The sequence below is a fragment of the Podarcis liolepis genome (genome assembly GCF_965112155.1).
Source record: "Podarcis liolepis genome assembly, chromosome: 6".
Classification (NCBI taxonomy): Eukaryota; Metazoa; Chordata; class Lepidosauria; order Squamata; family Lacertidae; genus Podarcis; species Podarcis liolepis.
The window spans coordinates 32,151,428-32,167,696 of NC_139559.1; the positions used below are offsets into that span (position 1 = coordinate 32,151,428).

At 42.6% G+C, this 16,269-nt stretch overlaps 2 protein-coding genes across 8 annotated transcripts in view; one reads left to right on the forward strand and one right to left on the reverse strand.

The window, feature by feature from the left end:
* Positions 1-1,217: 1,217 nt before the first annotated feature.
* TMEM183A (transmembrane protein 183A) lies at positions 1,218-9,767 on the reverse strand. Its single transcript, XM_083508486.1, is given in 9 exon segments — positions 1,218-1,508; positions 1,728-1,883; positions 2,090-2,164; positions 4,670-4,850; positions 6,473-6,632; positions 7,418-7,570; positions 9,361-9,450; positions 9,545-9,611; positions 9,614-9,767. Coding segments are annotated over 9 exon segments (1,101 nt in total). The 5' UTR covers positions 9,650-9,767; the 3' UTR covers positions 1,218-1,325.
* A 3,485-nt stretch (positions 9,768-13,252) lies between these two features.
* Positions 13,253-16,269, forward strand: part of PPFIA4 (PTPRF interacting protein alpha 4) — a 107,034-nt gene continuing 104,017 nt past the window's right edge. For all 7 annotated transcript variants that reach the window (XM_083508456.1, XM_083508457.1, XM_083508458.1 and 4 more), the window contains exon 1: positions 13,253-13,370. The gene's annotated coding sequence lies outside the window, so the exon portion shown is untranslated. The remainder of the gene's footprint in view (positions 13,371-16,269) is intronic.

The window sequence follows — 16,269 nt, forward strand, 5'->3', positions numbered from 1 at the left end:
GAAGTGAGGGTCAGGTGTAGTGTAATGACTATGAATATGAAAAGGCAGGGTCTCCCTCAAGTAGCATTTAGCAAAGGAGCTAAATAGGCAGGGGGAAGACACTATTTGCCACATGAAAGGCTGCAGATTCCCTACATATTTATTGTCTTATCTTACTTCCTCACATCTTGTCAATGGGCTCTTCATCAGCCTGCGCTCTTGAATAGCTCAAGAGGAAGAGACAACACTTGTAGAGGTTTAATAATTTCTACAATTAATGGGTGGTATTAAATTAAATAACTGTGCAAGCCTAAGTTCCACCTGGGCAACAGGACTTTCGCTCCCCCTCCCCCCACGCTAACCAAAATATACTCCAAAGTGTTGGGGAAAGCCACAGAACATATTTAATTGGTGCACGGGGGGAGAAGGGGAAAATGTTCTGTGAATACAACCCAATGACATTATGTTAAAACTTGTTTTGCCCAACTGTCTACCCTAACACTACACTTTGGTGACCATGTATCTTCTTTCTATAGCTAAGAAGAATGGAGACTTATGAGCAAGTTGCTTATAGAATTTTCCAGTATTTTGGCTAGTATATTATCCAAGTTAGAAGTGACTTTGATATAGACCAATTACTCCAAGAAATCCTAATAAGCTAGCAAAGTAGTAAGCATTCCTCCAATTACTGCAAAATGGAAACTAAGATAATTATACAGTTCCCTGAAGTACAGTACACAGGGAAGTAGTTATATAGCATGTGCAAGTACACCCAGCTAAAGAGAACTTTCTACTGCAGCCAGTATCTTCTGAAGACACACATTTAAGCAATTCAGCTCTCAGTTCTACTTCATGTTTGTTCTACAAAGATAGTCTGTGAACCGTTATGTCCAAGGCATAGAGTGAGTAAGTCCTGCTAGGAGTAATCAAGACTGGTGAGGATATATAACCCTGCAGACCTTGTAGTTTCCTTACTGAGCACACCGGTCCGCTGTAAAGAGATCACCAGAAACTATCACTTTAACTTGGATATGCCACTAGTACCTGAACTGTCATTCTATATAGAAACAATAGGCTTTTCTCATATAGGTGGTGATAATTTTCATTGGCACCAGACAAGTTTTAGCTGATGCTTCCCCCACACCGTGCCCCCCAATCATAAAATGCCTTCCATAAGTGCTTCTGCAACCTTATCATAAAATATTCCTTCCACTGCTGACCAAATACAGAGACTTGACTTATCAAGTTTAGTAATTTATGGAGATGGTATATAGAATATAGTCTACAAATATAACCAGGATTCTTGAATTGTTTTCCAGTTCATATGACAAACTACTTGAGAGTTTTCAGGTGTATGAAGAAGGGAACTGTGGGTGCCACCAATCAAAAAGGCGCACACTGTGCACAGGGTCCATTACAACTTGCACTCCATGGTCAAATCTGTGTTTCTTGCCACTCCAAACTGGAGAATCGTGGAACACCATTTTCACTCTGTGATGCCTCATGTCGGTGCTCACATTTATCGTGAACTGCAAATAAGATAAATCAGAAACATCAAAATCTGGACCTGTCAAATATGAATACTATTTACTATAGGATTTGAATGTGCAAATTTTAAGAATAAGCTTTATCATTTGAGGAAATGCTTCCTCACAATATAATAATTTTTCTAGCAAAACTGGTAGAAAGATTGCACAGGTCATATTTTTGAAGCTATGGTTGAAAAGTACAGAAGTTCTAACACTTACCAAAGTAACTGTCATACCCATGACTATAGGAATATATATGAAATCAAGAGTAGTGATCTGCAGCAGACAGCAGTCTTGGTCAGGGTTCATGTGGACATCTTTGTACCGGATGGGTGGTTGAAGATGTTTCAAACACTTATTCTTGAAAGACTTATTCTTGAAAGAAATATGCCCATTAGTTCGCTAGAAATTGATTCCATATCTATTAACTTTCATAACTGCAGACTATTCCTGAAATATTTTCGATTGCTGCTTTCTATGTCTGTTTTTAATTGTGGTTTAATATTATAAGTTTATTATTTTACTATATTGTGGTATATAAATAACACCCATGAAATTGCTAAGTTGTTTAGTTTTCATACCTGCCTTTGGAATTTGAAGCTGAATTCCCACAGTGAAGGCTGTCGACCAACTTTTTTAGACCAGAAAAGCAGACACTGATGCAGAAAAGAGAAAGGTTTCTTTTTAAAACAACAAGAACAACAACAACGCTATAGCTTTAAAGCAGTTTGTACATAGTCAAATTAATACACTTTGCATTGTTAATTGTTATTTTTTTACAGTGCTATGAGGCAGCATAGAACTTGCTAAAAGCTTAAAACATGCTTCTGCCCCAAACATTACATGTGAAATCTGTGTCAAACATGACATAAACCAGTCATGTAATACAGCTATTTGCACATAGCACTCACACTGAAACACCTGAAAGTAAAGAAACCAAGAGCAGAAAAGTGACAATAAGATGAACTAGTGGTTTATTATTAGTTGAAGCTTCAGGGCACATAGTTGTGCATTCAGGTTAGGGGCATATATTCTGTAGAGAAGTTTATAATCACATGGGACACTTTACAGTTATCAAGGTACAGTTGGTGCAGAATGATTGCTGACAGGGCTAAAGACTCGTCAGCATATTAACGCTCAGAGATCTACAGATTGTAGATTTGCTAGTGGGCCAGGCTCAATATGTTATTATTGGTATATAAAGCCCTTAACAACTTTGGACGATTTTACCGACAAGATCACCTAACCCTACATGCATCCACGACTGCTTTGATTGGCAGAATTGACCCTTCTGCAGGTGCCACATATTACCTGTTCTGCATTTGTAAGAACTTGATTGTTCAATGTGGTAGAGCCTGCACTTTGGAATTCCCTGCCCATTGAGATCAAGCATATACCTTCACTATACTCTTCTGGTGCCTGCTAAAAACATTCCTGTTTATACAATGGTACCTTGGTTGTCGAAAGTAATCCATTCTGGAAGACTGTTTGACAACCAAGATGCAAAGAGCAGCCTGCAAAGTCAATGGAGAAATTTGAAAAAAACAATGCAGCGGAAGCCTTACGAGGCATGTTTGAAAATGGAAGCAATTACTTCCGGGTTTTCAGTGTTCGAAAACCGAAATGTTCGGCTTCCAAGACCCTCGAAAACCGGGGTACCACTGTACAAGCCTATCCAGATGCTTAGAAAGTTGAGGTAATTTTAATATGTTATGTATTTTAACTTGTGTATGTTTTCAAGTTGAGTTGTATTTTTCTTGACTTTACTGTTTTATCTTTTGTAAACCACTGAGTTTTTATTATTATTAAACAATCCCCTCCTAAAGAGAAAAAGACCCAAGTCCAAAGGCAACAATTGCTGATTCACTCTTCTTATAGACAATAAGAGGGAGACACTCTTCTATTCAAGGGTGATTCTTCCTTTTAGACCTAGGTATTGTATAGATAAGAGCCTACACTAGTAACAGTCTATCTATTGTAAGCAACAAACCTTCATTCTTTATAAAGGAGACATGCACAAGCCAAATTTTAGTTAAGTTCAGAAGCATGCAGCAAGGAGCTTTCATGCAAACTTGCCTCTCTTCATAGCTTGTCAGAAGCATGCTCCCCTGTTAACTATCCCACTCCTCTGAGCAGCCTTGGGTATGAGTTACAAGGAGGAAAGTAGTTTAACACATGAATACCTCCTAAGGGGCTGAGGACGTCATCCACATGTCAGCTGCCCTACCCTTCAGATGTGTACCATGTGGCCTGCTGCTCCAAACAGTGGGGATGTCCTTAAGGGCAAACTTCTGCTGACACCACAACGGCTCCAGTGTCCCACAGAAGCTACACTGGGAAAGAGAAAGGGAAATTAAATACAAGATCTGGATTCAGTAACCAAAGGGTCCAAGTTTCACTGCCTTGCATGCTCAATGTGGTCATCTCCCGTAAGACAGAGGAGACTCTAAATGAGGAATACCCAAATCAAAGTGTAGAGGCTCTGTGGCTGCACAGTGTGCAAACACACTGCTATATACACAAATTCATAACTTGCATTTCAATAATGCAAAGGTGCAATGAAGTAAGATTGATAGCAAATGGCTACGCTTACAGAATTTAAGCAAAACCATAACTGTTACTGCAACACAGATTTTTGACATTTAATTTCCTTTTATAAAGTTAATTTACAAATACACGGGGTGTGGATTGTTAGTATGACTGCACTATTAGCTGTGGACACCAAAGCCGTTGTGATGTGAACACGAAGAATCAAAGATGTCAATCCTTTTTTTCCATTAGATTGGGAACTGGCTAGCTCACAACCTCCTAGGAAAGAAAAAATTGACAAGGGAGTACAAGCTGCTTTGAAACAGATATTAGTTGTGCATACACATTGCCATTGGACAAGGAAAATGTTAATCTTGTATTTGAAGAGTAAACATCTTAATTTCTGCTTTGGCAGGTCAAAGATCAGGCACTCATAGAATAAGATGCCCTTAGAAATCCAGAGCCAAGGCTTTAATAAACAGTAAGTAAATATGCACAAATGTGCTGCTGGCAAAAACAAAGCCTGTCCAAAAATGTGAGTCGAGAAGTGGGCTCAAACACATGCATTTCATTGCTTCAACAGAAATACAACACCACACCACTTGGATAAGGGCACATTTCTTCAAACTTACTTTTGAATTTTTGAGAGTGCTTGGTGTAGTTTCTGGGATAGCTGGATTCCTGGCAACCTGAGAAACAAAAGGTCTGTACATGTGGTACAAAGACCGAATTACACACGCACGAAGGCAGTACAATTTTTCCACTGACTCTGGCTGTAAACGGACCGGAAGGGATGCATTTCTGTTGTAGTGCCTAAAATGCAAACAAAAACTCATGTAAGACAAATACCAAATTTCATGCAAAGACTACTTAAACCAGTGTTTCTCAGACAGAGTTTGCTCCCCCTTTTGAGATGTATTCTGTTTTTCGCCACACCCTCTCCAAACCCAGGACCAACTATCTGTTCCACATAATGTCAAGCATAGATTCATTTGAAGTTATGTTCATGTAGCCTGCTTGTGTGTCAAAGACATCTATGGATTGGAGCACTAAGCCAACACTGGAATTAGAATGAGAACTCCACAAGGCATCTTAACATCTCCTAATAAAAAAAGTGGAAGAGCAATGACCCTCACTAAAACTAATGTGCAGACCATATGCAGCCCACTCATATATCTTAGTTGGTGAGTGAAGGGAGGTTCCATCTGCCTCAGCATCCCTGCCCTTTTAGGTAAACCCAGAAAAATACTAAAAATGGCAGGTATCTGACAAAGTCAAACTAAGATTTGACCCACTGAAATCAATGGACTAAAGTTAGTAGAGTTCACCATTTTATTTGCTCTGCTCCAAGTATGAAAGTCATATACCACCCTATAACACCCCGCCATCACATTTATTTAAAATGTTCGCCACCATGGATTTTTCTCCTGTACTATTCGTCAACATATGCATAATCAAAGTCCAGGTTTATAGTGGAGAACCAGATAGTTCAACATTCTAAAAATGCTGATCCTACCTACATGAAAAATCTTGTTAGTAAGATTAATATAGGAAAAAAATTGAGAAGGAATACTAGCTGAATGTACCAGGTCATTGTGCCTTTCCCCATTCTCATTAATGCATTTATCATGTACCATATACTTCTGATAACCAGATTGTTGGAAAACGCCCTGGGGGTACCCCTGGAGCCCCGAACTCCAAGCATCCTCCGGTATGTGCAGCTCTGGAAAAGGCATTTCCCTTCTCCTCCAGTGCGCTTCAGAGACATATATCAAATGATATATGCACACTAATCTTCTAGCTTAACACAGCAAGAAGCGTGAGACATTGTAGAGCTAATCAACGTATTTATTAACACACTATGTACAGACGAAGGATTCATGGCGTCTTTTCTCACCAGCTCCGAAAGAAGAACAGGCAGAAGTAAAAGCAAAAGTACAGTACAATAGCTAATACAGCAGAAGAGATAAGACTGTCTAAGTGTTGCTCACCCATATTTTAATACCCTCCCTCACACAGTAATACAAGTGCAGTCACATTAACAGCAATTAGTATATTTACAGTTACAGTTACTTTAGCAGAAGCTGAAAAAAACGAGTACTACACAAAACACTGAGCTGGTCAACATAGTGATATAGCCAATTATGCCTCTTTGCTGTGATGCAGACACTGGTGTGCTCTCCTTGTCCATCGTTCATAAAGCCAATGCTAAGCTTTGTGTCAAAATCCAGTGAGCCATATAATATCTCCCTACTGCTGCACAAGAAAAGAATTCCATTAATTTGACCTCCATGCAGTGTGCCAGTTATATGTTATGCACATGGGAGGACTGCAGACCCCATCCTGCACCAAATCTAGCCTACAGTTCAATTCTCCACTCTTCCTGTATGATGAGTTACTACTGACAAAAAAAAAACAGTTATAAATTGTCATACCTTCTATAAAGTCTGGTCCAAAAGGCAGCAGTACAAGTGACAATCCAGGCTTTTCTACAGATAAGAGAAAAATTCACAGTATCTTCTGGACGTATGTAGGAAGCCAGCACCAACCAAATATCAATGGGATAGTCTTTGCCTATCACCTCATCAGAATCATCTGAAGGAAAGGGAAACAAACTGTTACTGACACTCATCCTATCAAGTCTTCAAGGCTAGCAAGAAATGGACATTGCTTTGCTAGAACTAGGCTCCAAAGTGCGATTCACAACACCTTGCATCATGATGTAAAGTTGGCCCTCTCCATTGCCCCTTTTCTTGGTTGATTATTAATGGCTACTTTATTCTGGCAGGCTTTTGTCATATGTGGTTAATAAATGTTTTTATGCTTGATTTTAATTGTTGATCCAACCTCCTTTGTTGACTATTTAATATCATTTTTTATACTATTGATGTTTTAAACTTTGTAAGCCATCCCAAGTGGTGCTTTTGCACCAGACAGGGTATAAATGTTTTGATTAATTGATTACACGTATGGGGAATTTCTTTAAAACACTCAATTTTTTATAATCGTCTTCCACACACACCTCAAGGCAATCAGTGTCAAGTCTGTTACAATCAAGAACCTGGCAGTTAGTCTTTGCTCCCCAGCAAGTGCTAGGAAGTTATCAGCATAGTCAGCTGCAATATAGAGTTGCCCATTCAAACAACTTCATCTTCTAAGATCGTATTTCAGGTACTGACTCAAGTTCAACCAGTAAGCTTCATGGCTGGAACATGTCTACAATGGCTTTTGGCTAAGGTTTTTACCAGCTACAGAGGTAGTAAAAAGGAAGCTTGCATGCCAAATAAGGATAGAAACTTGAGAAACTATATAGCTCTCTCTCACACAAAGTAATTAATTTGACAAATGGGAATGATTGATTAAATCAACTCAGCTCTTACCTTTATGTCTCTTGCTTTTCTTTTTTCCAGACAATACTGAATCATTGGTGATATCCTTAGAATCCATTTCATCACAACTATCACAAGATTCTGCCACTGATAACACTTCATCAGTAGGCACATAAGAGGCTTCCAAACCACAAAGTGATTTTGCTAAAACCACAAAGAAAGAACATATTAAGATACAAGAGCTGGCAAATATCTATGTTGAATGTTATCCTAGTAATCTAACTGTTAGAGGAGAAATAAATAGACAATTGGAGGAGAAATAAATAGGCAAATAGCCAATTTTACCAAGCGTGATTTGTTATCTGCACTGGTGGTGAAATTTCCAATTGCCGGAAGTACTGTGGTAGCACAAAATGGTCAGCTTCAAAGTACAGTGGTACCTCAGGTTACATACGCTTCAGGTTACAGACTCTGCTAACCCCGAAATAGTGCTTCAGGTTAAGAACATTGCTTCAGGATGAGAACAGAAATCATGCTCTGGTGGCGCGGCGGCAGCAGGAGGCCCCATTAGCTAAAGTGGTGCTTCAGGTTAAAAACAGTTTCAGGTTAAGAACGGACCTCCGGAACAAATTAAGTACTTAACCCGAGGTACCACTGTAAACTAGTTAGTTTATGGTCCAGATTCCCTAAGGAATGGAAGTTACCGGTTTGGCTCTGATTAAAACTTTACACAGGAGAAGGTCACGAGCAGGGAAGCTATGATGGGAATTAGGCAAGCCAAGAGAGGGAGTCCAGAGGCAGCGGGTCTGAAGGAAGGGTGAACAGCAAGCAACAGACTAAGTAAGAGAAATCTGAACATATGGTAAGAGAGAATGGGGCTTGAGAAAAAGTTCAGAGGTGACAGGGAAACTGATACAAGAAGAATCAAAGAAAAGTTTGCTTAGTATACAGAGGAGTTTTAAGAAGGCTAGCTCATAACACATTCTGGTTACAGAAAGCAAGCAAGAGAGTAGTGGTCCTGAAAAGCAGGAAACTTGAGTCAATGGATGATTGAAAAATGGAGTTGGGGAGGAAGAAATAAGAAGAGCCAAAAAGAAAATGGGACTGGTACAATGCTATATGTTTGTCCTACACCTAGAGGAGAAGCTGTGTACACACATACATGTTTTTATTTGTACTCCGCCTTCCTATAGTTAACACCATGCTCAAGGCAGATTACAACAAGAAAACACATAATTACAAACATAAGGTAGTCATGAACAATAATTGAACAGCAGAAAGTACACAACCAAATCAAGCATTTTCCAGATAAATTGTAAGATGTAAAATGGGGAAGGGAGATTTGGAGGACTGTGGACTCAGGACATGAGAGTGGATAGCACTACTCAATCTAGACTGCACATAGAAATTCTGTCACTTGCATCTTCAGCTGTTTGTGCATTCAGAGCAGTAATGGGGCTGATAAGCAGATATGATAAAAGCAAGTCGCTGAATTTTATTTATTGATTTATACTAACCATCTGGTTATTTGACTACAGGGCTCTAATAGTTTGTTAGCCTATAACAGCGTTTTCTAAGTTTCTGATAGCGAGCGTACCATTTCTTCAGAATGAAAAGATTACAGGGATGTGCTCACTCTTCTGTTCTAAAGGCCCACATATACATGCATCAAGGATACATGGGGTCTCCTACTCTGACAAGTCTACAGTGATGGAAGCAATTAACATAGTTGCTTAGGGTCTTGTCCCGGGGGGCAATGTGGTGGTCCCAGGTGCCCCGATTAGACCACACCTTGGGACCTAATTCAATCCTGCAGTGTTTACGAGATTTTTTTGGGGGGGGGGGGTAGAGGAAGGCAAGAGGGCACCGGAAAGCGTTGGACACCAAAATACAGATTGCTAATTTTTTAATGCCAATATGTTCCCAGTGGCTTCTGTAACGACTCTCCAGGTCGGGGAAAAAACCCTCCGTGGGCCATTCAAGCCCGAACTCACCTTCCTGCTGCAGCGCGTTGGCCACAGCCTTTTTCACGCGGCCGGATTTCACCACGGAGGGGTCCGAATTCGCATAATCGGCTACGGTCACTACAGGAAGAAAACGAGAGTTTAAGGATCCGGAACAATAATGGCCTACCCCGCCCCCCCCCCCGGTCACTAGCACTGGGCCTCAGCGACTCACCGCGCTCCAAGCAGACGTCGCCGGCCCGAGCCTTGAGACGTTTCCGGGCCCCGCGTTTACGCATGGCAAAGTGGACGCAGTTACTGGCCGGTCTCGGGGCGCCATTTCCTCGGCGACAGCCAGGCCGTGGAGCCTCGCTCGTCGGCTCCAGGCAGCTCCTCAGCCATCCCCGCTGCGGCCGGCCCCGTAAACCGACGTTACCGGCAACTCTCGCGACATCCAGAAGCGCCCCGGCGCGCGAGACGGACGCAATCGGCCGGCGACGCCGACCCGTTACGTCATCAGCCTGCGAAAGTCGCGACGGCTCGTTGAGGCGCGCAGGTTTTCCACCGCTTCGCTTGCCTCGTTTCTCACCGATGGGAAGGTGGTTGGGCGCCGCCGCGCTTTCATGCGATATCTCTTCTTGAAAACAACACCACGGGTCCTTCCTCTTTTTAAGGCTTTCCCACGGTCCTGCGCCCCAAGTGCGCCCCTTTCAAAGAGACAGGGTGGCACCGTCTAAAGAACTGCGATCAGATTTCCGTTCAGCTTAAGCTTTAAATCACTCTCAGGCGACCCCATTTAACAAAGTTGTTGAGAGATCTTTTTCAGGATGAAACGCCAATATATTGTAAATTGCCTTCTGGGCGCTTTCCCCATCCAATAACTTCATACCACTCACTGATGAAAGAAATGTTGCAAACTTCGTTGATTCCTCTAAGTAGCGACTTTTTAAAGTGTTCTGCAGCATGATAGGCAAGATAATGAAATGTACATCTTTTTATTACTCTTCTCTACAGAAAGTTAAACAGAGTTCCTCCAAGGCAGGCATAAGCAAACTTGGCCCTCCAGATGTTTTGGGACTACAGCTCCCATCATCCCTAGCTAACAGGACCAGTGGTCAGGGGTGATGGGAATTGTAGTCTCATAACACTTGGAGGGCCGAGTTTGCCTATGCCTGCTCCAAGGTCACCCCCACGGATCAGCAGAGTAGCTTTTTTTACATACAACCCTTAAAACACATGGGGGCAAACATCTGCCCCCAGCTATGCCCATGCTAGGTAGTAAAATGGGTGATACCCAGATTAACCTACAGGAGGAAACAACTTAAGTTACACTTTGGGGTTTGTACCAAAGCCAAAATTGCATATAATCAAAGCATATTGGGTGCAATGGTGGGTGGGATTGCTAAAGTTCCATCCCCCTCAGACACCTGTCTGCCTTATTTTTTGCCATCTGCGTAAAGCTGAATGTGCACAAGTTAAATGCATGTAAGTTGCCAGTGTACTGTACTTCAGTTTATTTCAACCTTCCCCATTCAGGTTCTAATAACTTTTACATTTTTTCTCTCAAACAGTTGCCTCATCTTTTCTCCCAAGTTTCCCCAACTGAATTTGTATTATAATATCAAAGGATCACACTCTAGCATAAACCTGAAAGCATTAAATTCTGATATATTTGCCTAGTTCACTTACCATCAGCTTTTTCTAGATGAGAGGAATCAATACTCATTTCTTCTTTCACACAACACTTACAGTTCCGCCTCCCATCTTCTAAACAGCTATAGCTGCTCCTGCTGATAAAATCATTACTTCCAGCAACTTAGCCAAGAATTACATATTTAGAGAGCACTAGGCTGTGATTTTTTTTTGTTATGCGGTAACGAAATAACTTGATTTATATAGACTAAGAAAGCCTATAAAAACGAAACCAACAGAGCAGAATTCTTTATGCAATTTGCCACATTGGGGGGGGGGGGGTTTGACCATAAATATGCTGCAAACAGATAAGGGAGGGGGGAAAGCTTAGCTTTCTCATAACTGCAGATTGTTGATCTGCAAATATTAGCAAGTGATTTTTTTTTAACATCGCCTCCTGCTTAATTGTAGATCAAGCTGCTGTTAAAGGCGCAGCTGCAGGAACTGATTAAAATATAGATGTGTTGCCAATCTCAGAAGATCTAACAAAAAGCCCATTTTGGTTTAATCATGGTCTGCAAAATGTGTACACAGTGATATATTCAGTGTTAGAGGACTAAAGCCATTCATGTTTAAAGTTAATTTCAGATAAATTAAGACTGCAATCCTAAACATGCACTTTCTGAGTAAACATGCATAGGATTGTGACAAAGTTTAGCAGTTATCTCACATGGGAAATTTAATTATTCAAATTTAACTGATGCAGAATGCAGCAAGCTAAGTGGTCCAATGTCTTAATGTAATCTACATCAGAACTTAGACACTAGGAAGCTGCTTTACTTTGTGCTGGTGTGCATCCTAAGGCCTAATTAGATTTAGGCTGCCTGTAAGAAACTCCTTTTTAAATTTAAAAATACTGTAATGGTTTTTAGCTCAAAAGGTAGTAAAGGGATTTAGCAACAGCTTAAACAGCTACAGAGAGTATGAGAACTATACCATTAAGGAGGTACTTTGCAGTGAATATAAATACTGTGTTCATCCTCCTAGACTACCTTTATGGTCTGCTACAGTGGATTGCAGCCCTAAAGCCGCAGGTCTTAATCCCTACTGCTGTTCTTGTGCCACTGAAAAAAGTACAGAAGGTTGGAAAAAAAATTGAAGTACTGTATTGAATTCAGTGAGACAATCCTCAGTACCTTATGTGTATGTATTATACACTGTGCTTTGATGTGCTCAGACCATGATGTCAGATTTTAAAAAACAGGTGTTGGCACTTTCTGTGAGCTTGGACATTATTTTTTTGCCTAACATTAACTGGTTTCCTCTCCTATTTCACCTTTCTCTGCTCCAGCTTAGCCTTGATGCCAAAGGATATCTCAATATTTCATATTGCATCATGAATTAAATGTTTATTTATGGAAGTTGGCACTGGCTAATAATTCAGAACCTTCCTTCCTCTCCCAAGTACAGCTAGAAGTCATGTCTCTGGCAGAATAGAGAAAACTTGGAAAGAGGCCCATTTCCTAGCAGTAGTACATACTCCAGCCTAATAAGCTCTTTAGCTAGACTCTCCTTTAGATTAGCACATGGAAAATGAGTTTTTGAATCTTTTTACATGGATCGTATATGTATGTGCAGGACCTTCTCCCAGAATTGAATAGCAATACTGTACTGTGCAACTTGCACCCCAGTGCTATTTATTGGACTCTCAGATAGGGGTCCATATGATCCCATTAATTACTGTGTGCTCCCACTGTTTCCAACGGACATTATTAGGACGGCATGATCTTATGCGCCTTTACTCAATAACCAAGCCCCTTAAACCTGTGTTCCCTCACTTAGCTTGTGGGGAAGCCCCACTGAGCTCAACAGAACTTCAAACAGGAATAGAATCGGGCTGTTAAATGCAAGCAGGTGGGGTGTGCCCTGCTATGTCCCGCTGAGCATGAGCATCAGCACCCACTTCCAAGGGGCAAGGACCATTCTGACTCCAAGCCAGCCAGCAACTCACTCAAATGCTCTGATCCTCAGTATGCTTGGAGGAAAGCCATCCCTCTGACATCAACGCGACTCCTTTTGCCAGGCAGCCGCGTTTAAGCTCGTCGTTTAGCAAATGACAAGGGACGTAAGTAAAACTCCGTACCGCCAGCGCCGCTTTCTCCTTTTCCGCATGCGGAGAGGCGGGGCCAGAAGGAGCGGTCCTGAGAGCGCGGGGTAAGCGAGGGGGCGGGGCCTCGTCCTATTGAAACGGCGCTGGGAAATAATAGTGGAATAAAAAGGGGCGTGGCCACCTCGGCAAGAGGCCGGCGCGGGGGCGTGGCCTCCCGCGAGCAGAGAAGGGTGAGGCGGCATGGGGGGCGGGGCCTTCCGCGAGCAGGGACGCTGCCGTGGTAGCGGCTGCGGTGCGCGACAGCTCCTTTCCGAAGCCGGTGAGTGGCGGTTGCTCCTGAGGGGAACGAGATGATAATGTGGGAGGGGGGGAGGGGAGAAAGAGAGCGCGGAGTGCTGCCTTCAGGTTTGTTACCTCAGCGCGCCTGAGGGCGACTTGCCCGGATGGAAGCGGGAGCAGGCGAATCGAGGGAGCCGTTGTCTCGCTGAGGGGGCTTTTTGCCGTGGTCGGGAATGCAAGGCGGCGGGGCGGCGGAGAAACGTGGCTGCCCAGTACCATCTTCGCCTCGCCGTTCTGAGGCGCTGCGGCTCGGCCGGGGTGGAGGCGGCTCGGGCGGGCGAAGCGAGCGTGACCACCCGCTCTTTCTCTCCAGGCCTCTGCCTGCCCGTCCTTGCCGCAGCATGTCAGTCAGAGAGCCCCCCTCGCCTGTTTCGCTCCGCCGCCGCCGCCGCCGTTGCGGGGGGCGAATGAGGCCGCGAGCAGGTGCCCAGCGTGGCGGGCGGAGGCGCATCCATCGACGCCACCGTCCCTTTGGCTTCTCGGCTCGCGTCATACCAGGGGTGCTGGGAGCCGGGCAGGGTGGGAATGCGAAGCGAGGGTCTTTCTCAGCCCCTCCAAACCATGGGAGGGGGGTAGTCTTCTGAGCTTAGCATATATCGCCTGCCTCTCTTTTCTTCTTCTGAAGCTACTTCGCTTCCACAGCATTGGAGGTAAAGGTGATGGGCGTAGACGGCCGTCACTCAGGGGCCGCGACGCTTCAAGTGCTGGGAAAGAGTACCGTGCTCGTGTAGCCAAGCCTGGCCTTGCCAGTTCGTCCGGTGTATTGATACTGATGATGCCCACAGAGTGAGAAGGGGGACGTGCGGGCCTAGTGCCATGTTTGCTGTGGCTTGTGGCTCTCATTGTGGAAAAGTAAAAAAAGAATAAAAAGCTCCTGTGGTTTATTTTCATTTTAAACCTTGGCACCTGCTTCTAATAGGAGTATGAATTCTTTCCCCTGTGTCTCTTAGAAGGTGTTCAGTTTCAGCTGCTTTTGTGTGGATCAGGGAGGGGTTATATTCAACACTTGGAAGATTATTATTAGAACCCAATGTATTTAGCTTAGAGATGGATTCTTTCGGTTTTGTAATTTGAGGCACAGATAGAGATCTGCAGTTGATATTCACTGTTTTACAAAACTGTGACTTTGCTTTCAGTTGGCAATTAGGGTGTCATTCTATTGCATAATTATTATTTGCTTGTTGGGTGGTGTATAATAGGCTATTGTGAAATCCATCCCATGTCACAGGGCTGTATTCCTTCCTAAAATATGAATGATATGCTTTTTTTGTATATATGATTCCTATGAAATAGGAGCACTACACCATGGAAGATTTGCATACTCTAATTACTTGGATCCCTCTCTTCTCAGCATTGCCATAATTTCCAAAGGTGATATGCAAAATGGCCCCTCCCTCTCCAGTACTTGTCCCGAAAATCTTAAAATGAAGCCTGAAATAAGGAGGAACAGATGGATGTGACAAATGGTTGAAAGAAACACAAGGGGAGAGCATGATAGTACAGAACAAGAGAAACAGCTGTCATAACACACCAGCTGCTGAACCATTCTTGAGCATTCTGTAAGCATCATGGCTGCTTTTTAAACTGTATGTATGTATACACACACACACAGAATTAGACAAAATAAGTGATTTCATCTACACTCAGATGTCACAAATGAATGCCTAAATGAAACTATGCCCCTTGCTTTTTAGTATCAAGTAATAAAATTCAGTCCTACATAAAATAAAAATGACAAGGTTGCAGCCTCCTACTCTAGCTCTTTAATCTGAAGCTTTTTTTAAGTGCTAGGAGTGTTATTTCTATCCATGCACCTAATACTTGCAAGCTATGTGGGGTCTATTGGTGATGCCCCTGTTAATCACTGTAGCCTAGTGTGAATGGATGAATAGGGTTAGCATAGGTAGCAGAGACAAATTCATAGAATCATAGAGTTGGAAGAGACCACAAGGGCCATCGAGTCCAACCCCCTGCCAAGCAGGAAACACCATCAGAGCACTCCTGACATATGGTTGTCAAGCCTCTGCTTAAAGACCTCCAAGGAAGGAGACTCCACCACACTCCTTGATTGTAGCACTACCCAGCAGTGCTTACTGCAGTGGTTCTCAAACTTTTGTTTCTGGGCCACACTTTCAGAATAAAAATTTGTTCATGCCACAGTGAATATTTTATTGATAAGAAATAAATGGGAAAATAAAAAGAAACAACTTCTAGTAATGATTTATAACATAGAACATGACTACTCTAGGGCATCCAGAAAGTATAAAACAATGCAGATACTTAAGAATCTTAAGAGTTGGAAAGGACCCTGAGGATCCCCTTCAATACAGGAACCTCACTCAACATGTGGTCCCCCATTAAGTTTGAAACCATATCAGACTGCTTAGCTTTGCAAATGTGCTAGCAGTTTCATTGCTGCACCACTAAGAACATGAATCATTCCCAAAATATAATATTGATTGTCCTTGAATCTTCTCACCACACTTGCCATCCTCTCTTGCCACACCAGCATGATGCTTCACACCCTTTGAGAACCAATGGCTTAGTGTCTCACCTCTGCTTCTAGCTTTCTGCTACAGCCAAAGGAGAATATGCTTTCTAGACAAGCTCTTGGTCTCCTGAAGTCAAGAAACAAATGGGTTGAGCTGCTTGTAAAACAACTCATCTGTAATATCTACAATAAAGAAAGACTGTCTTTTCTGGCAGCGCATACAGTACTTTTATTCTAAACATGGACTTGGTAAAACCAATGAGGGGAGTGGGCAGTCTTGCAATTGTCACTAGACAGAAGGGAGGTTGTACCTTTTGTCTTCCATAAAGAGCACACAACAAGGAGAAGAACATCCTAGGCTCAGTTTTCAGAGAATGAGCAGCTGCAA